This window comes from Sminthopsis crassicaudata, chromosome 3, assembly GCF_048593235.1.
Source record: "Sminthopsis crassicaudata isolate SCR6 chromosome 3, ASM4859323v1, whole genome shotgun sequence".
Lineage (NCBI taxonomy): Eukaryota > Metazoa > Chordata > Mammalia > Dasyuromorphia > Dasyuridae > Sminthopsis > Sminthopsis crassicaudata.
In genome coordinates, this window is record NC_133619.1 from 279,385,694 (window position 1) to 279,410,409 (window position 24,716).

The following is a 24,716-nucleotide window of genomic DNA, read 5'->3' on the forward strand; positions in this document are numbered from 1 at the left end:
AATATGAGCCTCATAGTGACTAATTTTATTTTATTAGAGAGAGACATTATTTGTTTTATTTGGTATTTTATTTTCCCAAAATTACATGTAAAAACAGTTTTTAACATTTTCTTTTTTAAAATTGAATTAAAAATTCTTAGCCTCCCCTCTCATTGATAAAGCAAGCAATTTGATCTAGGTCATTCCTATATAAAGTCATGCAATATGTATTTTCATAACAGTCATATTATTTTAAAAAATAGACTAAAATAAATAAGCTAAGAAAAATAAAGCTAAAGAAGTATGATTCAATTTGCATTAAGACTCTTTCAGTTCTTTCTCTAGGGATAAGAATATCCCTCTCTCATCATCACTCCTTCAGAGTTATCTTGGATCATTGTATTGCTAAGAAAAGCAAAGTCATTCACAAATTATTATCTTACAATACTGCTGTTACTGTATACAATGCTTTCCTGCTTCTCAGTCTACTTTGTATCAGTTCACATACATCTTTTGGGATTTTTCTGAGTACCTCGAATTCATATTTTCTTATAGTATAATAATATTGTATCACAATCATATACCACAATATATTTAGCCATACCCCAATTGATGGACATCCCTTTAATTTCCAATTCCTTGCCACCTTCCTTTTTGTTTTTATTAAATCTATTTTGGGACAAGATTTAGTAGTGACATTGGTAGGTCAAAGGTTATGCATAATTTTCTAGCCATTTGAGCATAGTTCCAAATTTCATTACATATGGTTAATTCAGTTCACAATTTCACCAACAATGCATTGAGTGTCCTAATTTTCCTACTTCTCCTGTAACATCTGTTATTTTCCTTTTCTGTTTTTATTAGTCAATTTAATATGTATGAGGTGGTGCCTCAGAATTGTTTTAATTTACATTTCTCTAATCAGTAGTGATTTAGAACATTTTAAATATGACTATAAATAGCTTTGATTATTTCATCTGAAAAATTTTTTCATCATTTTTCACTTGGGGAATAGCTCATGTTTACAAATTTGACTCATTTCTCTCTCTCCCTCTCTCTCTATATAAGGCAAACACACACACACACACACACACACACACACACACATACACACACACACATAACCTTTATCAGAGAAACTTGCTTCAAATTATTTTTCATTCTTATTCTTCTAACTGCATTTCCCTCTTGTTATGGGCCAGAACTTGAAACAAGGTGCTAATGCTTATGTACTTAATTCACACCTTTAAAGGAGTTCACACATTAGTTCACACATTCACACCTTTAGAGTGAATTTATAAGCTAGGCCTCAACTAGGATGGACTTTGGGAGATTCACTAGTCAGAAACCCAGAAGCCCACTCTCTCTTTGAGGAGTCAGATTCATTCCAACTTCCACCTTTGTGCTGGCTGGAGACATTGGGAAAACGAGAGGCTGAAGCTGGAAGAGACAAAAGACTAGGGGAAAGAGCTATTGGAACCAAGGAGAGAGATAGGCCTCTAAGAAAACTAACTGGGCTATTTTGAAGGATGCAATAAAAGATTTTGACTTAACTCCTGGCTGAATTTGAGGTGATTATTGAGGTGAACTGAACTGAAACTAAGACTGCCTTCAGAAGCTCCCCAAGAAACCTGCTCCCAGAGAACATTATAATTTAGAGAAGAACATTACACCCTCTATCCTATTTTTCCCTGATTATATTTTTTCTCTCTTTTAACCCTTTCCATCCTCAAAAGTGTTTTGCTTCTGACCACCACCTCCCCCAATCTGTTCTCCCTTCTATGAGCACTCCTTTCTCTCACCCTCTTTTCCTCTTACTTTTCTGTAGGGTAAGAGATTTCTACACTCAATTGAATGTGTACATTATTAATTTTTTGTGCCAATTCCCAAATTTATTTCAATGCATTATTTAAAAGTGTTCTGAAGGATTTGGAGGAGAATTCAGCTGAGTGCCTGTCTTTTCTTTACCATCTTGGCTCTACTCCAACTAATTTTAGTCAGAGCAAATCATTAAGATTGATTAAACATGGCGATCTACAATATTCCTGACTACTGGCTGAACTGCATTAAAAAGAAAATGGGAAATATTTAATAAAACTAATAAAAATGCAACAAACACATATAATTTAAACATATGGATTACTACATCAATACATAGCCATCAGGATCCTTATATAAGGTTTAGTTTCCCTCCAGCACTACCTCTTCTTCACACTCTCAGTTTCTATTTCCACACACGATTGAACTAAGAGTTTCAAAGAACTGCTTTGTTTTAATGGACAGAGTATCCATATGGAATGGATCACCGACATTTGATTCCATTTGTTAAATCAAAACACATTTATTAACTGCCTACTATATACCTAGAATTCTATCAACTTCTGAGACTACAAAAATTAATATTTTTAACACAAATAGCTTGTACTTATTTTTTGTATATCATTTTAAATTTATTTTTCCCCTTAAATTTTTTTTATCAGTGTGTCCTGGGACATACACTGCTGAAGTTCCTCTTCATCTGAAGAATGATCCTGTCTGCTACAGAATGTTAACTTTAACAGGAACTGTAAGATCACCTAAGTTAACTTTTGACCCTCCATTTGTATTTTTGACTCCTGTTCCCTTGGGTATAGAAACTGGAATAGATATCAACATTATTCCTGAAAACTATTTCAGGTAAATATTTACTTAATATAAATTTGCTATATAGGATCCCTTCTAATTCTGTCCTATTGATATATATTATAGATCATTTCTATAGTAAGGAAGAATAATTAGGAAATTCATTAATTGTGCTTTTGTGTGGAAAATATAAATACAAATGAAATTGCTAAAAGTTGGTACACACAATCTAGTATAGTATATTGAATGGAAATACTAGATATCCTTGAATTTCACATTTAAAATCCAAGCTTTGTTAAATTCAAACATGCATAAAAAAAACATAGCTTTAGGTACTATGTAGTTCTAATCAGTTCTGAGAAAAGTTCAATCAATTTAATAAACATCTATTAGTTACTGGGGGCAAATAAGAAAAAGACAACCTTTTCAAATCAAAAATGTAATTCATAAAAGTTAAAAATTAGTTTTCCAGGCCAGAATAACTAAGCTTCTGGAGAACAAACAGTACCTACAGAAGGGTAAGCTACAGTTTTAAGAGTGCAGCTCCATGGAGTACCTTGAACCTCTAGTAGTCATCTCTCAAGGAACCCAGTGCATGAGTCTAAATTTGGCGGTAGGGTGGGTTGGTGATCCACAGAGTGACACAAGGTAACTTAACAGCAAAATCAGCAAAGATTCACTGTGGTATTAATAACTATCTGAATCAAAAGCACAAAAAAGCATGGGGAAAAGACACTAATATACAATATAAATCTGGTATGAGATAAGTAATTTTTTCTTACACACCAAAGAAATACTAAGCATAAAAAATTCATAAGCATTCATTAACAGAACAGGATTCAGCAACTTGCCTTATAATTATAGTTACAGTCTTTTGGAAGGTTGGTAAATTAAACTTAATCAGAATATAAAGCATTTTGCAGGACTGCTAATTAGGAATTGTATATTTACATTGTGTTACCTAAAGCACCCTGGTATGTTTGCTGATAAAAGTGTCAGAGGTGGGCCAATCCTTTTGTCATTAGTCATTTTCCCTGATGCTTAAGCTTTCCGTAAAGTCATTCTATCTATTGTTTGAGGAATTGTAACTAACCACTTCCCTTATTAGACCTAGGATCTTCTGACTACTTACACCTACAAAATCTTCTCCAAACTTGCACCTTGAGAACCATATTCATGGGGCAGGTAGATGGTACAATGGATAGAGCACCAGCCCTGAAGTCAAGGGGGCCTGAGTTCAAATCTGGCCTCCCATTTACTTTTTAAATTAGTTCAGGCAGTAGTCTTGTGGATCACCATGTTTAACCTATCTTAATGATTTGCTCTAAAACTGAAGCAGCGGGTAGCCTAAGGGAAAGAAAGGACACAGCATATACCAGGCAACTCATACTGATGCTATTTAAGTAGTCTAGATTCCTGGTGGTCTAGAGGTTAGTGGCTATAAGAGAGTTATTAAGAATCCCCTTTAAATCAGCCGCAGGTTTTAGGAGTGAAAGAATTCACTTATTCCCAAATATTAGTTGCAAAATTTATTGTTAGATAGAAATCATTTTACCAAGAGACTGACTTCTATAGTGGCAAATCTATAGGAAATGGAGTCTTGCACTGACAATGCAGTTCTCAATGGACAGAAGGTCCTGGCAGTAAAGAGGGCTGCCAAGATCCATCTGCAAAGACTTTAGTTGATGGAAGTTTATTATATTGGGTGTCTTTGTGGGGGTTGGGAAGCCCGAGCAGATCAGAACCAGTGGGGGCTGGGCAAGTCAGAATGGAGGCTCCTATTGGAATTCAAAGGGATGCTTTTTGTCCAATATTTGTAATTGAATCAAAGGCTCTGGCATCTTGAAAAGACAACTTGTCTGGGGAGGATATGCCTCAGCCAGGAGAGGCTAGGAATCTGAAAGGAATCACAGATGAATAGGAAATACAGTTTTTTAAAGGGACCCCGACCCGTTTCAAAACCACCACCATCATCACTATAGTTATCGTCTCCCTTCAAATTCTGAGGAAAATAGTACTCTGAAGGCTTTGAAAGAGGAATGTTTCTACCCCCAATTGCTGATGTCTATCATCCCAGGAAGTATCCCCTGAAATAAAGCTTTGCAACTGCTCCTGCAGGTGCTTCAGTCACATTTGTTGAAGACTGAAAAAAGAAAATTCTTATCAGTAAAGTCCCTGCCACTGTCAAATGATTCAACATCATAAAGTGATATGGTTTTCTTAATGGAAATGACATTAAAGAAGAGGATTGCCATCCCTGCTTTGCTTCTGTATCCTAGACTTTTCCATCTCACTTGCAGCAGAAACCTTCTATATTGTCTCCCCCAATGGAATATGACGTCCTTGAGAGCATAAACTTCTTACTTTTTTTTGTAACTCCAAAACCTAGCACAATGCTTTGCATTTAGTAAGTGCTTAGTAAATGATTTATTCATTTGTAATCAATACTATTACATGATTACATGATTTCATAAGGCTATAATCTCTGTATTATATTTCAACAGAACAAAAATATTCTGTAAATGGTGGCAATAAAAAGGTAGCAGCCTTTTCTAAAATAATTAGTGCATGAACTAGATATTTTTCTTTACTCATTATATTGATTTTCAAATAGAAAAATATTTTTTAAAATTTGTTATATCCATGGCTTATAAATTTTTAAAATGACTGTGAGAGTGCTAGTACATAGAGAAGGTAAGTAATGTATAACCAGGATTTGTGTTAAAAAAAATCCTTATTTGCAAGGAGGGCTAGTTGAAAAATTTTCCCAAGATTAATTAGCATCAGCATTAAAAATGTTACAAATTTGCAATGATCAACTTTTTATAAGGAATTCTAAAATAAAATTTTAGGCAGGCAAGCCAATCCAGTTTCCTCATTAAGGGGAAAAGGAAGTAGCTTGGTCAGGAGAGTTAAATCATCATCACCACCTCTTTCTCTGAGATCTATGTGGACTGATTTGAAAAGCCTTAGTTATATCAGTTTTCTGCCCTTCTTTCAAGCCCCTCCCCACAGTCTTAACCTGGGCCCCATAGCCATTCCTAAGAGAGGAAATCACTGTGGAGGAGCTCACCTTCCTCATCACCACTATACCACTGACTGATGACCATCACCAATTGGGAAGTGAGTCCAACAGCGTTTACCACATTTAGTAAGTTCTACTTTCATCCAGTCCTCACATACCATCATCCTGGAAAGCAATTGCATGCTTCTGTGGGTATAGTAACCTCAATAATTTGGAAAATAAAATTCATGCTACTAAAGACCAAGCTTGGAATTGTAAGTTAGTTCGACATCAGAAACTGATACTTATTGGTTTTTATTGCTTAAACACGCTTTATACCATATTTCTGTTAATTTGGGTTAATCATATGACCTCGGTAGTTGGCTCAAGATTTACCAACTCTAAACTTATGATTCAGTTAAACTTTTATTTATAACTCAATATTAGTCAAGTTTTATCAGTGAAAATGATATACAACATGATATATTACTATCTTTTTTAGTAAGAATCATGGAACTGTTACATCTGAATTACAGCTGAATTCTAGATATGATCTTGAGAGAATGAATTATTTTAATTTTCTGATGGTGTTTGAAGCACTAAGCACAGTGCTTAATAGTCTGTACTAAATAAATCTTTCCTCCCTCCCTCCCTTCTTCCCTCTCTCACCTCCCTCCCTCCCTTCCTCTCTTTCTCCCTTCCTCCCTCTTTTCCTCCCTCCCTTCCTCTCTCCCTTCCTCTCTTCCTTGCTTCTTTCCATTTATTCACAGTTATATAAACACATAAGAAATGTAGGTAGCACAAAGTAAGGTTTTACAAATCAAAATTTTGTTCATTGTCCCAAATAAAATATTTTTTTTAAATTTTGGTAAATTTTATGATTATAATTATGCTAATCTCAAAATTATTTGTAATATACAGAGATGTTTTAGTTAGTACAAGTAGTTTTAGAATGATGACTTTGCTTATTTATAGTAAGTTGTTATAAACTTACTATAATACATAAATAAATAAATCACTTTTTTGGTAAATATTTTGTTTATAGGCATTGCTGATACTGATGTGATGGTACAAAACATATTGGCAAATGTATTGAAAATCTAATATTTAATTCTTTTGAACTAACAGTTATGATTCATCTGAAAACAGGAAATCAGAAGTGTATGCCAGAGTTCCAACAATTAAGCTTTATGATGGTGTTATGATAAATGTCCTTTCTGTGGATTTTCCAAATGGCAAAGTAATTGAAAACTCACCAGATGGAACAAACACAAGACTAATTTTTCACATCAGTTTTAAATCAATGAAGCCAGTGTCTTTTTCAGCTGATGTGCTATTTTTGGATGAAGAAAATAACTGGTAAGGTGTTTTATAGATTATTTTGGCACTTCTGCATTCTTTAAAGGGATAGAATAATCATTAATTCATGTTTTAAAGTAGTTTTAAAAATTCCTAACAATATAATATTTAATATATTGTAAGTTAAAGTCTAACATGTAACTTTGCTTTTAGGATCAATATTTTGTTGTATTTCTTGCTAATTATTTTGGAAATTATTAGTAGATTACAAAAAAAATCATGAATCTTTTGTTATAGAGAATTCTATAACAAAAAAGAAAATGAAAACCTATTAATTTGTAATAGTTTTTTTTTACCTTATGTTGAATGTGTCTGTTGAATTCTTTCCTTCAGTGAATCACTTAATAAGCATTTCTTAACTATCTGCCACATATCAAACATTTGTCATTTTTATCTATATTAGCATTATATGTTAATATTAGTCTGACTCTTTGCATTTTCATTAGCTGTTTCTCATGCTCAGAACTGTTACTCTCCTTAACTCTTCCTCCAAGCTTTCTTAACTTCTTTTCATTCTCATCAAACCTATCATCAAACACCTATCTGTGTTTTACTAAAAGCCTTTCATACCTTTCATAATTTGAGTATGTGCTTCTTATTATTTCCAATGAATCCTATATATGCATTATACATTTCCTATAAATATGTTTCTAAAATATAAAATATCCTCTATAAATATGAATAAATAAGGTATGCATATGTATGTATGTAAATATATATGTGTGTGTGAATTTGTTCATTCACTTTTTGCATATTGTCTCTACTGTTAGAGAACAGGAACTATTTTTTGAGAGGGAAGTAGTATTTTTAGTATTCCAGAATTTAGTACAATATTGGCCCATAGTAAGTGTTTAATAAATGATTATTGACTAACTATTGAACTGACTCACTTCAGTCTATTTGTTCAGTATAGCAAGGTACTTGCCCAACCCATGATTACCTATAACATGTCTATCTGCTCTGAAAACAGAAATACCTGTAAACAAATAAAAATGGGTGATTATTTAAATTTCTTTCTGGCCCTGTTCTTAAAACACCTGGACAAAATCCTGCATATTTTTTAACAGTTCCTAGTTTTTAGCATAGTAGTGATTGCTTATGATAATAGTTGTATCACCTTTTTATATAAAAGTTATATAAAAAAGAATTTTAAATAACCTTTTGGTTATTCAAAGATAACTGAATATTTTAGTAATTTAAAATATAAATAATTAACATATCTTGTACCTCAATAAGTCTTAAAATAGTAAAATATAATATTCTTTATTTAAATACATATTCATGAAATTTTTCTTCTTCAAAAGGATTAAAAAATCCATTGGTTCTGATATCTGAATTTCAGATGGTATAATACTAAATTTTAATAACTTTTCTATATAATTAAGAAGTTAGCTTATCAAATATTGTAAGGTAATAAAAATTTTTACTGCTTAATAAACCTTGCTTTGCTTCATCTCATTAAAATAATATAGGAGGCATAATTACTTACTAAAATAAGAACTGACGATTTTAAAAATGGTTTGATAAAAATAAACATGCAACAAAGAAACATCAAAGACTGACCTAGACATTAGCTCATCATTGTAGTTATCTATTTTTACTGACAATGCATTTAAGACTTGTTGACTAGTTTTGAGTTCTATTATTGTGTTTGTTAAATATGATTTGTTCAAATAAATGGATATTAATGAAAGCACAAGAAACTTTATATATTCTAGAAAAGACATAAGGGAATAATTCAAATAAATATCTTATGTTATCTGGATTCTTAATGAGAGGCAGAGTCTGGGATAGAAAACTGGCCTTGAAGACAAGAAGACTTGATCCAAGTCTTACCTCTTGACATATCCTGGCTATAACCCTCAGCCATTCATTTTATAGTCTTAGTTATTGTTGAGTCATTTGTGATTCCATTTTACGGTTTTCTTGATGAATATCCTAGTGTGGTTTGCCATTTTCCTTCTCCAGCTCATTTTACATATGAGAAGCTGAGGCAAATAGGGCTAAGAGACTTGCCCAGAGTCACATAGTGTTTAAGGCTGGATTTGATCTCAGGAAAATGAGTCTTCCTACTTCTAAGCTCAGTGCTCCATTTACTGCTCTATCCAGCTGCCCAACCTTTCAATATTCTCAGTAAAAATTTTATGTTTTGGAAACGATGCTATATCTTCACTAGTGGAGAAATTCCTCATAGGGTATTTCATATTCTTACAAAATCATGAGTCTGGTAAAAATAAATGCAATTACTTAATTCCTTTGTAGGATTATTTCTTCAACTATAAAAATTATAAATTAAATTAATATATATTTTTATATACTTAACTAGAAAGTTAGGATTATTTAGAGATAGGGAAAGTGATTAGACATGTGATTTCATATATAACTAAAAAGTTTTTAATTTTTTTCAGTGACATAATGCAGCTAGATTGCTATAACAAATTAAGAAGCATTTGTTGTGTACTGCTGAAAACACTGAGACAAGGCACAGATTAGAGAATTTTTAATATTTTAATAGTGTAGAGTTTGGACTGGCAGTCATATTAGCCAGCTGGCTGGATGGGACTCTTGTCTCAAAGCATCCAACCATGAGTAAGGAATTCCAGAGTCTCTTATAAGGCTCCAGCTATCAGGGAAACAAAGGCAAGGGGGGGAAGGAGCAGAGTACTTGGTGGATAGAAGTTCCAGCAAAGGACCATAAATTCAGTTTTGACAGGTTGGGAGAAAGGAAGGATCATAAATTCTGTTAAGATGGGAGTGAAGAAGCTAGGAGACAGGATGTTTGAGCCAGAAAGATGCCCAAACATTTGAGATAAGCCATCTGGAGTTTTATGACTCTTTGGAATGCTAAAGTGTCCAGAGCTCCATAGCCCTAATTATCTCAGTCCTAATGGCCAGGAAGGGGGGATTGCCACCAGGGAGACTGAGGCAGAACAATTCAAGGAAACTGAGTCATGGAAACTAAAGCATAATAGTTGTTCTGTGGATGGTGTAGGAGTTCACTGGGTCTTTTTCTTTCTTTGGGAACTCTATCTAGTTATTGCTCTAATTCAACTGTTATAGTCACCTTAGAGAAAGAAGTACTTTTTAGAATCAGTTTAGTCTGATCACTTCATTTTGCAGAATAGAAAACTGAAGCCTAGTAGTGACTTACTGAAGATGAGACAATTAGCTAAATGGCAGTGTGGTGAACAATCTCTGGATCTATTAATTCTAGTTCAGTGCTTTTTGCACATGATTTGATGGTAATATTAGAGTAGTATCTGAAAAACCTAATAATACCTCATAATAGTGCTATGAATCTTTGATTCCAAGAAGTGGAAAATCTAGAATTTGTCTCTTTATTATACTCCTATTTCCTACCATGAAGCTTCTCAGAGAGAAAGAAATAACAATAAAGATAGAAGTAACATTTCCAGGAGGTCCATTTCTATGTTTCTTAAGTAAGGAATTGTTCTGATTTCTCCTTCCTGGAATAATGGAAGGTAATGGTAAGTTATATGTATTCTGTTAAAAAAAATTATTGAATGTGGCATTATTCACAAAGTCACAGAATTATAGCATCAGTTTGCTGAATTTTTATGTGTCACAAAAGAGGATATGTAATTTAGTCTAACTGCAATTAAATAGTAATTTAGAAGACAATCAATAAAGGAAAAACATTTCATTTCTCTCTCTTTTGTCACTCAGTATTAGTGACAATTGTGGTTTTGTGCTCTGAAAATAATCTAACTCAATGTATTTGCCCTAGAATATTGAATGTTCTTTAACTGACGTTAAGCTTTGGAAAATCTGAAAATCAGAAACTATTAGTTTAGGTGATAAGATCTGTGTAGTTTTATTGCCTCACAATCAATAGGAAAAGAGAGTCAGCTTCATATCAGAAAGGATGTAGATAAGGAAAATGAGGCCTAAAAAGTGAAAAGCAAATTGGTCACACTTACAGACAATTAGTAGCAGGAACAGAATTCAATCCCACATGCCATATTCCCAAATGAATGATTGAAATACTGTCAACACTCTCTTAAATTCTATGCTCTGTGGCAAAGTTACAGTTGCACCACTTTGGTTGCAACTTTGCCATCTGTATGACCATAACCTTGGTTTGGGTATATTAGAAGATTACAGATCAAGCATTCTGATATTCAGCTTTGAACTTCAGACTATACACTACAAATTTCCAACTCTACAATCAGGGAAGTCATATATTTTTTTTAAAATTTTAAACTTTACCATACTTCTGTTCATTTGTGGTTTAATCCTGTGAGAAAACTTTATTCAGTTGAGGAAATTGAGAGAAAATCTTGTTGCATTGTTTGAACCTAACTCTTATGTGGCTGGGAAGCTGGGCTACTTCTACTTAATGCTTAGATCCTCTTAAACAAGAATCTAGTTTATGGTGACCAGAAACTCAGTTAGATCCAAAGACTGATAGAAGAAGTTTTCTCACAATTGTGTATCTCAAGCAATCTATACATCATATCTGAAAAGTAGCCCTATGCTGATCAAGTAGTTATTATTTCCATGTTCTTTTGTTCATAAATATTTGGGAGAGTTGGACACCTCCTTTTGTGATTTTAGGGAATTGCATCTTATTCACTCTCCTTCTCCCAGCTTAGAAAGTCTCTAATTTTCACTCCAATTAGAAATTAAATTATCTAATATTATTTTTTCTTTTTAATTAATTAAGCCATTTGATTATTTTTAACATATAACAATTTGTGTTTGGGGTCCAGGCCTAAGATGAAGGGATCTGAAACTGGTTTGTTGGACAAATGGCATGCATTTATTTAGTAATAAATCAATATGCTTGAAAGATTGAATCCTTGTTTTCTTTAGTCTTTTCATCTTCTACTTGTCACAGTTTAAACTGCTAGTACATTTAATTGGAAATGTTTAAAGAACATTTTGTCACATGGGCCTGAAGCTTGGAAGAGATGGACACTTGATATAGAGATAAAGGAGTTATCTGTATACAGCAGTTCTAACTTTATGTAAATGGATCTTTTGCTAGCCCTCTTAGATAAAAATCATTTTTATGTAATGTGAATTTACTCCTATCCATCCACTTAGCCTATATAACAAAGGCAAAAAAATAACCTTTAAGTAAGCTGTAAAATTACTAAAATGCACACATGTTAAATATTATGCCATGATTATTAAACAGAATTATGAAAAGCAAGGTAAAGTTGATGATAACAATAGGTGCTGTGTCTGCTCCTTCCCTACCATTACACTTAGCTTCATTACTTGTTCAACTTTTTTTAATGAAACCATCAATAAATGTTTGAAGTTTTCTTTTTTCCTTCATATATCTTAAAATAATAATAATTATTATAATTATTACAACAATTATCCTTAACAAATAGTTAAACTTTTAAAAATATTGAAGTCTTTTCATCTCTTTTCAAGACATGAAAACAATTGACTCAAGTGATTAAATGCTACTGTCAACTATTTCACTGTGAACCTTTTTGGTTGAACAATCTCAGTTTCCAAAGTTCCAGTCTTCTGAAATCTTTGTGGCTAACAGTTCAAACAGATCCTCATTCAGAATCCTCTTCAGATTTCTTTCAAAATTCTTTATATAGAGTGAAATTAAATAATTTGAATTTATAGAAAATGAAGCCTATTAGGTAAGGCAATAATTGGAACATATGGGAGCTGATAAGATCACCAAGAGATGATGTATGGAGAGGAAAGAAAAGAGATTCAGTACAAAGTCTGAGTGTTTATCTATAATTTACTGATGGGACATAGAGAATTGTATAGCGAAGGCAACTGAGAAATTATCAAATAGGAGAAAAACCAAAAGTTTTTTCCTTCCTAAGAGAAGTGTGTCCAAAGTGTCATATGCTATAGAATAATCAATGAGGATGAAGACTGAGAAAAGGTGGATTTGACAATAGAGATAAATGATAACTTTGGAGAGAATAATATCAATAGAATGATTAATTTGGAGCCAAACTGCAAGGTCAATGAAAGGAGAACAAGTAATCTCCCTATAAAGTCTCCTTCATTTGCTATTCAGTATCTTCTTAATTTATTTTTGTTATTTTTATTGGTGTATTTAAATGTTATTTTCTCATGCTCATTTATCGTAATTAATTTCTTAAAGAAGACTGAACATTTTATTCCAATTATGGAAAGGATCTTATGGTAAAGGAAAATAATTTACTGACTTTAGGAGAACAAAAAATTGGATAATTGCTGAAAATATTTAACTTTTTAGATTTTAATTAAACTTAACAGTAATTGAGTCTTCTATTCACTTAATTACATTTATTATATTCATTGAACTATTTTATTTAATATCCCTAATTTTATATCTCTTAAATAATGACATTTAGCCCTGCCAAGTTTTATTTGAAGTTTGAACATTTCACTTGTTCCAAAAGAAAAAAAACTGAAATAAAAAAGAAAAACATTTCAAAACTTTAGTAAGCTTATTTATTTTTCTAATAGTTAATTTTTATTTAATAATTATGTCTTAAAATTATCAGGGATACTTTGAAGACTTCATTTTTATTACAGTGATTGCATTGACTTCTTGCTGGTAGAGCTGTAGGTTTTTCTCTTTCCTTTTAATAGATATTTAAGTAATACTTATTGTATAAAACTTATTGTATAAAATGATACACGTGTATATATAGCAGAAATATATTTATGTTTAAAAAAGTTAGGGAAATGTGACTAATAGGTATATGCCCCTTATATGTTTAATTCAAATTATTCAAACTAGGTTTAGAGTAAACTGAGATATCTAACAGAAATTATGGTTAGAAGATATCTTGAGATATCAGTGACTTTATTTAAATTAAAGCTTAACCCATTTAAAGACCATATAGGAAAAATGGATACACATAATATTTTTAAATACACTATGTATAGAAGACTATGTTGCACAACTTCAGTAATTTATCCCATTTTATAACACCCTCCAATGCGATAAGTGTTTACTGTTTACTACATAAAATTTACTTAGCACTGGAAATACAAAGTCAAAATGAAGAATGGACCCTAACCTCAAAGGGCTTAGATTTTACTGGGGTAATATAATTTAAAATAGGTTATAGTCTGAAGGATAAGGAGAGAGTATTCATAGCTGGGGGAATCAGTCAGGCTTGCCACAGGAAATACCATATGAACTGATAACACCAACAGAAAAGAATGCAGATACCTAGAAGAAGAACAGTGTTTTTGACATAAAAGGGAAAGTTCAGAAGAGGGATGATCTTAAGATAAAAATAATCAGTTCTATTTTGATCATGATACCCTAGATTGGGGTAGGGAGATGTTTGAGGCAGGGGAATCCATTAGCAGGCTTTTGCAATAATCCAGATCTGAGGGGATAAGGGCTAATGTCAAATGGCATCATTGTCAGAGGTGAAAAGGGGGTATATTTAAGAGATACTACAAAATTGGGAATAGATTAGATATAGGGGATGAGAAATAGTGACAAATAAGGGACAATTCCTAGGGTGCGAGCATGAGGGACTATAAAGATAGCATTGTCTTTTATAGCAATTGGGAAAATAGGAAGGGGAGAGTTTAGGGGGGGAATGAGTTCTCTTTTAAATATTTTGAGTTTAAAATGTCTACTGGTTGTCCAGTTTGATATGTCTGAAAGGCAATTAGAGATTTGAGATTGGAGATTAGTAGAGAGATTGGTATAGGAAAGATAGATTTGAGAATCATCCACATAGAAATGGTAATTAAATCCATAGAAGCTGATACCACCAAATAAAATAATATAAAGGGAGAGAAGAGCAAAATAGAAAAAAAAAGATCCTGGCCATATTCTAAAGTCAAATGTAATACTAAGTAGAAGAAACAATTTAATGAAAATGACTTTGCTTTTATAAAATGTCTTTATGTCATCACAGTTGGAGTTTTTAAATTTTGGTTATCAGCAGGCTGTGAATGTTGTTTCACATAATACATTTAATGGCTATTGCCTCTTTCTAAAGTTCTTGGAAATAAGCATTAAAGACATATGTGTGCAAACAGCCAGAAGAGTTAATGGTTCAAATAGCTAACAAATTAATTTTGACTGAGATTTATTAAATGTTGTTAGTAAGGCTGTTATTGGCTAGCCATACCATCTACTAGGGTGCTTATCACATTGGCTAGGATCTTACTGGATCCTGTGCCTATCACAAAAACTAACTATGAGTATGTAAGGAATTTTAGTTTCACATGGGGGATAATAGGAGAGGAAACTATTTCCATTTATCAAGGCCAAACAAAAAATCTACGTTCTAAAATAAGTTTAGATTTTGCTTGTTTATTGGCACTGAAGAGGTCACTGAAATCTCTCAGGAGTTTTGATCAAAAGTATGACATGATCAGATCAATGCAAATAAAGAATAAAGGTGGAAGGATCTGTTAGGAGACTGTTAACAGTCTTATGGGTAGATAGTAACAAGGGTCTCTATTATTACTCTTGTTGCTGCTGCTACTACTCACATTACTACTACAACTACTACTACTTTTACTATTACTTGACATTTATATACTTTAAATGCATTTTCTTACTGGACTTTTACAATAATTCTGTGAGGTAAAAGCTATTATTATTCTTCTCATTTAAGAATGAAGAAAACAGATACCTAAAGCATAAAGTGAACATGGAACTGGAAAAATGTCAGTATGAGCATGTTTGCATGCAGATAAGGTGAAATGAATGAGTGGGTACTGTAAATTAAATTGATCAAAAAACTGGGAAGTGAGGGTATTCAATATATGCTGATGTTGCCTATTATAAGGGCAGGAATTGGAGATGAAGGAAAAAACTGTGAAATAGATGGTGAACTCTGAGGAAGGAAGGAGGGTTTCCTGAGTTTTGGTAGATAAAAGAATTATTAGAATCTTGATTGGGTGATAAATCTGGATTGAATGAATCTCAAAGGAAGATAGGTTATTAAATGGTAGTAGAGAGTCTGGAAGTGGCGATGAGGGACAAAGAGTATTCTGACTTTCCCATTATTACTAGTAAAATAGTCAAACATTCTTTTCCTACTTGTACTTAATTGTGGAATTATTCTAATCTTTGGGGTTTACTTATTGAGATTCTCTTAATTTGTTTATTGTATGCTGAGGTTTCTTCCATTTATTCCTATCTCTGGATCCAGTCCTTGAATTGGGAGTTTAAGTCAGTGCTAGGCCTTGTATCCTCTTATAATCTTGAATGGGGCTGTTATATGTTGTCCCTAATACAGTCTGAACATATTTTGATATTGTTTACTTCAATTCTGAATGGGATAACTGGTTCCTATTTCCATTTGTATTCCCTGTCCTCTTTTGCAAATTCTATTGGGACAAGGGCACTGGACTGGTATCTGGAATTAGGATTCAAACTTTCTTTCAGTCTTTGACTTTTGTCTCTATCTTCTAGTGTAACAATTCAGTTACTTGGCCTTTTTTCTACCTCCATCTGATATGTAATGAAAAAAAAATTAAATACAGTCTGGACTGGACCTATTTCTAACCTGTGTATGGCTGGAGCAGAACAAAGCAGGCCAGAGACAGGGAATCAAAAATCAAATAGCAGTTTAATTTCAGAGTAAGGGAACTGATTATGAACAGTCTACCTTCCTAAGAAGGAGCACTTATTTGCTTATGGCAAGAATAGGGTATTTAAGCATGAAAACCATCAAAAGCTAGATCACGACATAATCATTCCTAGGTCTTAAATACACAGTTCCTATGGCAGTCCCATACATGCAAGTACTTTTGGGACAATACAGGCATTCTTCAATCCTGTTAGAACGGTCTACAAGTTATTGGAAATGTTTGAACCTTGTGATCATTCATTAGAGTTAGTGTGGTGAGAGCAGGAGTATAGATCACCTAGCTTGGTTCACTTAGATAGTGTTAACATGACAGGAAATGTGATCAATCACTTATTTAATGTTACAGCATGCTGTCTGTAGTTCTAGCTTTCAGGTCAGGATCCCCTAGTAAATAGAAGCTCCAGCAAATCTAAATAGTTAATATAATATTTATGCATGATATGAAAATCATAAATTCTAATTCCGGAATTTTGCTATGGATAAAATCATTCAGAGGGTAATTGCAAGGATTGTAGTTTTACTGCACTCAGGGCACAGTTTGTTTATTGGGCTTTAGCTTTGGAAAAACAAATCAAAATTTCCAACAGTTGGATGGAGTCTGAACAAGATTGAGGAGAAGGTTCAAAAAATGTGCACACATATAAATAAATAAAAAATATATTTTAAAGAATATTCTTTTTAAATCCCCCCTCCTCTTTCAGACTTTAAGTAGCCTCTTTGAGTGGGTATTGACAAAATATAATAGATGTCATTTTAGTAGTTAATTTACCAAAGAAAAGATCAGAAAGTACTTGAATATTGGTGAAGACAGTAGACAGAAGACAGTTTGACTTTATGACTTTTTTCTACATATTCACAGAGGATAGACTAAAGGTTAATAGCAATGAACCAAGAGCCAAAATAAGAGAAAGAAAATTACAGACTAATCTCTCTAATGAATATTGATGCAAAAAATTTAAATAAAATATTAGCAAAGAGATTACAGCAACTCATCAGCAGGATAAACTATGACCAAATGGGATTTATACTAGGAATGCAGGGTTGGTTCAATATCAGGAAAACTGTTATCCTAATCAAGCATATCAATAATAAAACCAAAAGAAATCATAAGATAATCTCAATAGATGCAGAAAAAGCTTTTGACAAAATGTAGCACCCATTCCTATTTAAAAAAATATTAGAGAGCAAAGGAATAAAGGGAGCATTCCTTAAAATAAGAGGCAGTATCTAAAACCTAAAGCAAGCAATATTTGTAATGGAAAGAAGCTGGATGCATTCTCAATAAGATCAGGGGTGAAACAATGGATGCCCATTATCACCACTATTAGTCAACATCGTACTAGAAATGATGGCTTTAGCAATAAGAAAAGAAAAAGAAATTAAACAAATTAGAATTGGCATTGAGGAAATAAAACTATCGCTCTTTGCAGATGAAATGATGATATACTTAGAGAATCCTGGAAAAGCATCCAAAAACCTGAAAACAATTCATAGATTTAGCAAAGTTGCAGAATATAAAATAAACTTACACAAATCATGAGCATTTCTATATATTACTGATAAACCCCATCAGCAAGAGATAAAGAAATTACATTTAAAATTACTGTAGACAAAATAAAATACTTGGGGATCTACTTGCCAAGACAAAATCCAAGAACTATATGAACACAATTATAGAACACCTCCCACAAATAAAATCAGATCTAAACAATTAGAAAAATATCAATTGATCATGGATAGGCCAAGCTAATATAATAAAAATCATAATTCTGCCTAAATTGAACTACTTCAGTTTCATATCAAACTACTAAAATATTATTTTAATAAGAAAAAATAAGAAAAAAAGAATAATAAAAATTCATCTGGAAGAGCAAAAGGTCAAGAATATTAAGAGAATTACTGAAGAAAAAATACAAAGGATAGTGGCTTAGCTGTACCAAACTTAAAACTATATTATAAAGCAACAGTAATCAAAAACCATCTGTTACTGGCTAAGAAATAGAGTGGAGGATCAGTGGAATAAATTAGATACACATGACACACTAATCAAAGCCTATAGTAATCTAGTATTTGATAAACCCCCAAACTCTAGCTTCTGAAATAAGAACTCATTATTTAACAAAAATTGCTGGGAAAACTGGAAAATAATATGTCAGAAATTCAGTATAAATCTACATCTCACACCCCATACCAAAATAAAATCAAAATGGATAGATGATTTGGGCATAAAGAATAATACTATAAGCAAATTAGGAAAACAAGGAATAATTTACCTATCAGATCTTTGGAGAAGGGAGGAATTTATTATTAAAGAAGAACTAAAGAACAATATGAAAGGCAAAAAGGACATTGGATTACATTAAATTAAAAGTTTTTGCACAAACCCAACAGAAACAAGATTAAAAGGGAAGTTGAAAGCTGGGAAAAAAAAATCTTTAAATCCAGTATTTCTGACAAGGGTCTCATTTCTAAAATATATAAAGAACTGTGTCTAACTTATAAGAATACAAATCATTCCCCAATTGATAAATGGTCAAAGGATATGAACAGATAATTTTCAGATGACGAAATAAAAGCCATTTATAGTTATATGGAAAAATGCTCTAAATCACTATTGACTAGAGAAATACAAATTAAAACAACTCTGAGGTATCACCTCACATATCTGAGATTGGCTAAGATGACAGGAAAAGATAATGATAAATGTTTGAAGGGTATGGGAAAACTATGACACTAATGCATTGTTGGTGAATGTGTGAAATGATCCAACCATGCTGGAGAGCAATTTGGAACTATGTTCAAAGAGCTACAAAACTATGCATACCCTTTGTCCCATTAATGCCAATGTCTGTATCTTAAGGAAATTATAAAGGAGGGAAAAGGACCCACATGTGCAAAAATGTAGTAGCTCTTTTTTGTGGGTGCAAAAAATTGAAAAATGAGTAGATGCCCATCAATTGAGGGATGGCTTAACAAGTTGTGGTACATGAAGGTAATGGAATATTATTGTTCTGTTAAGAAAAAAATGATGAATTAGCTGATTATAGAAAGGCCTAGAAAGAGCAAACTAGTGATGAGCAAAATAAGCAGAACCAGGAATACATTGTACACAATAACAGCAAGAATGTGCAATGATCTACTATGAAAAGCTTGGTTCTTCTCAGTGACTCAGTGATCCAAAATAAGCCCAATAGACTTTGGACAGAAAATGCCATATGCATCCAGAAAAAGAACTAAGGAGACTAAATATAAATCAACACAGGATATAGTCCTTTTTTCCCCCTTTCTCTCTTTTCTTTCTCTCTTTTTTTTTCTTGCTCTGATTTTTCTGTCCCAACATGATTCATAAAGCAATGTGTATTAAAAACAAACAGTACAATAATGAAAAAAAACACTAATGAGGCAATGTATATGAGAAGGCAGCTAGGGAATTGAGATGAGTCAGTAAAAGCAGTGAAGTTCTACATCATGGACTGGAATACTGTTCAGAATATGACTGGCTTCAGAATTTGGAACCTTGTTGAACCTAGTCATTGGATCCCAATTTCTTCCTCATCTGAATAGTAACATTCAAGACTAGGAACTTTGCTGAGCCTTTTGTTGGAGCTGATGATGACTAAGATGCAAGTAGTGGAGCAGAATCCAGGGGAGATGTATCTATCAAGGTCTAGGCTAAGGTTATATAGAGATGTGTGATCACATTAGTGTCCCGGAAGCCATGTAATATGAGAGGTTTAAGTTGTTCTTCCTTATGCTATGGCCACATGTTATCTTTATTTGGCCACTTTTTCCACTGATACTGTGTTCATTTTTAGAAGTATGCTTCAAATTTAGGAAGAAAACAATGCAGTGATACTTTTTTATAATGCCAATTTAGTAAATACCTTTGTTTTGAGTCAATTTTATCATCTAGATAACTAGAGAAAAGGAAAACACTAGAAGGGACTCATGGGTTATAGTTTTGGTGGTACAGAATCATAAATTTGGGGGTGGAAACCTCTCTAGGTGACCCAATTTATGAGTGTGAGTTAGGAGGGTAGCTTAAAGTAGTACTATATGTGCATTTTTGCAGGGCAAGAGCTATTATAATTAGGGGGATCTGGGTGGCCTTCACAACAGATGTAGCATTTTATGATGGAAATGCTAGGTAGCTTACTGGATAGAGTACTTGTACTGGTGTTCAGAAGACCTAAATTCAAATCAGTCCTCAGGAATTAACTGGCTAGTTAGTGTCCCTGGCCAATTCACTTAATCTCTATTTGCCTTAATCCACTGGTGAAGGAAATGGCAAAATGCTGTAACTTTCAAAAAAACTTCATGGCCACTATTGGCCAAGGTCATGTTATATATCTGTATATCTACCTATCTATCTAATCTATGTATGTGTGTGTGTGTATGTATATATATATATATATATATATATATATATATATATATATATATATATATATATATATATATATATATATATATATATATAGTGTGTGTGTGTTTGTGAATATGTGTATATATGTATGTACATGTATCTAGAGTAGCTATGTGGCAAAATAAATAGAGTACCAGTTTGGGTATGATGACAGGGTCATGAAGAGTCAGACATAACAGAAAGACTAAGTAAAAGCAAGTATTCTAAGAGAAATGTGGAGGAAATTCATGCCAGATATGGAAACAATCTGTGTAAACCCAGAGAAGCAGCAGGTGAAATCATGTGGAAGGAAAAGCAAATGGACCAATTTGACTTGACCACATACTTGTGAAAGAAGGTACTAAATAGTATGCCTGACAGAATAGCCCGGGGCCAGATTGGGGCCAAAGAACTTGTAATACCAATGTTAGAAGTTGTATGTGTTCTTAGAATCGACAAAGAGATATCTTGCTGTTTTTTTTTTTTTAAAGTAGGTGAGTGATTTGGTCAGCCCTGGACTTTAGGGATATTTACTATAATCTTGGTAATTGTATATAAAATGGATTGCATATATAACATACATGTGTATAGAGAGATATACATACATACACAGAAACATAATTCTGTTTCTAACCTTATAATTGCTCATTATCTGTACCATAATCTGAGTGATTGTAAATTTCTTTTTTTTAGTTTTTTTATTAAAGCTTTTTATTTTCAAAACATATGGATAGATAATTTTCAACATTCACCTTGCAAAACATTGTTTTCCAAATATTTTTCTCTTCCTTCCCTCCACCCACTTCCATAAGAAGCAAGTAATCCAATATCTTAAACATGTGCAATTCTTCTATACATTATGAATTTATTTTAGGAAATTCTGTACTGTTGATGTAAATCATATAATGCCACCCACAAAACGGTCCAGATGATTAATGTTTCTACAGTAAATCCAATGATCTCTCTTGCATTCCTTGCAATTATTTTTCAATGGTCAGCTGCAGCCTTATTTGAGCTGTTGAAATAGCTCAGATTATACAATGAAAGAAGAGAAGCAAATAGAAAATCAGGAGCTTAGCATAAGAAAAAAAAAGAATAGATTTGTCCTCAACCTAAGAACTTTTTGATAGAGATAAACAGAAATGAAATAGACTTCCTTGGGAAACAAAAGACCTATTACTGGAAGTATTCAAGCAAAGCATCTTTTAGAGATGCTGGAGAAAGTGAGATGAGCTCACTTTGGAATCTCTTCTGACTTTAAATTTTCCATGTCAGGGCAGCTATGTGGTATTGGGCAGTTAGATGATTCAGTGAATAAAGCACCAGCCCTGAAGTCAGGAGGACCTGAGTTCAAATTTGGCCTGGCCTTAGACTCTTAACACTTCCTGTCTGTGTGACCCTGGGAAGTCACTTTGCCTCAGCAGCAAACAAACAAATAAATAAATTTCTCATGTTCTTATGAGTACATGAGATATGAGATTCATATTTGTGATACATATAAAACATGATTATTTTTAAAACTAAAATTTAAATCTAATTTCCATTGTCTTTAATTTTAAGAATAAAAAATTAGATTTTTAATATTTTATGTGGTATTATAATTACATATATATCCTTTTAAGATTTGGTCATAATTCATACCTTGATCTCTATAAAATATATTTACATATTGCTGCATAGAAAAGTAGGAAAATGTTATAAAACTGACTCCAATGGATAAAGTGTTGCAATTTTCTTTTGCATTTAGGTTTGCAATGCAGGTTACTGCAGTAGCAGAAAATTGCCTTCTTACTGTTTATCCATATTTGGCATATCACTTTGATGATCAAAAAGTTATATTGAAGCAAGGTGAGTTATTTACTTTAGTATACTTTTTATTTACTAATATTTAAGAGATATAAACTATGCTAAAAATAAAAGAGAAATTCACATCTTAGCATTTTTCTATTTGAGTCCTCTTGATGGATTGTATAGTGTGAACAATATATACAAAAAAAAAGAGGAAACGGAAAGATCAATTTGAAAATTCAAAAAACCACCTTGAATAATGAAGATTGCTTCAGAGTAAATTATAGCCAAGTCTACTTCTTTTAGAAGTAATCAATAATTGTAACAATCAATGATAGATATATAAAGTCTTAAAATTTATAAAGTACATCATATATATTATCTTAATAGGGCTTCACACTTATTGAGGCAAATATTTTGGGTATTGTTGGCTCTTCCATGATGCATATGACCTTTTTCAGATGCCGCAACCTTTCTAAATCTCAGTTTCCCCATCTAATAAAGCTTGGACTAGTTGACCTCTAAAATCTCTTCCCACTCTTAAGTCTATGATTCTTAATGAACAAATGAAGAAACTGCAACAGATTAAATAAGTTGCTCATGATTACATAGCTAACAAGTGTGAAAGAGAAGATTTGAACCTCAGGTCTTTCAGTTTAATAGTCTATCCACTATCCTATATTACCTCTCAGAGAAGTCTGATTTGCTTCAGGGTAGCTATGCCTGTGGTGAATGAAATGAAAAAATTAATCTAGCAAATGAAAAATGGAATCTCAGAAAGGTAAAGTGACTTGTCCAGGATGATATAATGAGACACAAGTGTTTAAGGGAGGATTTGAACAAGATTTTTCTCTTTGAAGTTCAGTGATCTATCCATAATGCCACCTAGCTGACAGCCTTTGATTAGAGTAGGATATTTGTCTCCAATTCTGTTCCCTTTCCTGTGGTATTATCTTTCAATTTAATTCAAGGCAACATAGTGCAGTATAGTTAAAATTGTAATCAATTGATTTAGTAAACCTTTTCTAAATATATGCCAAGTTAATTAACTTTCCTGAACTTACTTTCCTCATTTTTATAATTAAGATTTTATCATTTTTTTTCCATAAGACTTTTCAGTATACTGGGTTGGGGAATTTTTATTTAATAAGAAACAAAACAAAACTAAAACATTCGAAAAATTCAAAAAATATGAAAAGAAAATGACAACCCTATCTTGAAGAAATTTACTTTCTAACAAAAAGGATATGATGTGCATACACATAATTATAATGAAAGATTGGATGTAATCAATGAAAAAAAGAGATTTCCAAGCAAAGTGTTGTTAGAAATTCAAGGAAGGAGAGATCACTTTTAGCCAAGAAGGGTCATAGAATCAATCAACCAATTAACTTATTTTACTAACTGGCATATGAGTGTGTTCCTGAAAGAAAGGAGGAAATTCAGCTTGAAATACATACAGAATAGACTGAAAAAGAGGAAAACTATGAGAGTTTAGTGTTATGGAAACTGAGAGAAAAGAGAATCAAGAAAAAAAGTGATCATTAGTGCCTAGTGTGGTAAAGAAGTGAAGAAATAATACAATAGAAAAAAGTGATAAAGAGGTGATAAAGAGGACAATATGAAACTTCATGAAAGTCACATCAGTAACAAGTTAGTGTATAACAAGATTCTTCAATTTGTGTAGGGGAACCAAAAAAATATTACCTACTTGGATGGTAGAAAAGTATGTTTGGTGAGTAACTTTTTATATCATAATTTAAGTCTTAGCTTATAGTAACCTCAAAGAGTTAGTAAGTATTGGATTTTAAACTTTTTAAAGATGATTTCAATTATTGTTCATTATTATTGTTATTTCTGCTTTTTTAGTATTTACATTAAATGCTACATCAAATATAATTGAATAAAATTAACAAATATTTTTTAAATATCTATATAATATTGTACTTGATGCCTTAATATTTAAGACAAACTTTAAAATATTTCC

General features: G+C 32.4%; 1 protein-coding gene across 1 annotated transcript in view; it reads left to right on the plus strand.

The window, feature by feature from the left end:
- Positions 1-24,716, plus strand: part of CFAP47 (cilia and flagella associated protein 47) — a 781,966-nt gene that overhangs the window by 104,908 nt on the left and 652,342 nt on the right. The window contains exons 15-17 of the mRNA XM_074302067.1: positions 2,460-2,655; positions 6,755-6,964; positions 22,689-22,789. Coding sequence (XP_074158168.1) covers positions 2,460-2,655; positions 6,755-6,964; positions 22,689-22,789 — 507 coding nt within the window. The remainder of the gene's footprint in view (positions 1-2,459; positions 2,656-6,754; positions 6,965-22,688; positions 22,790-24,716) is intronic.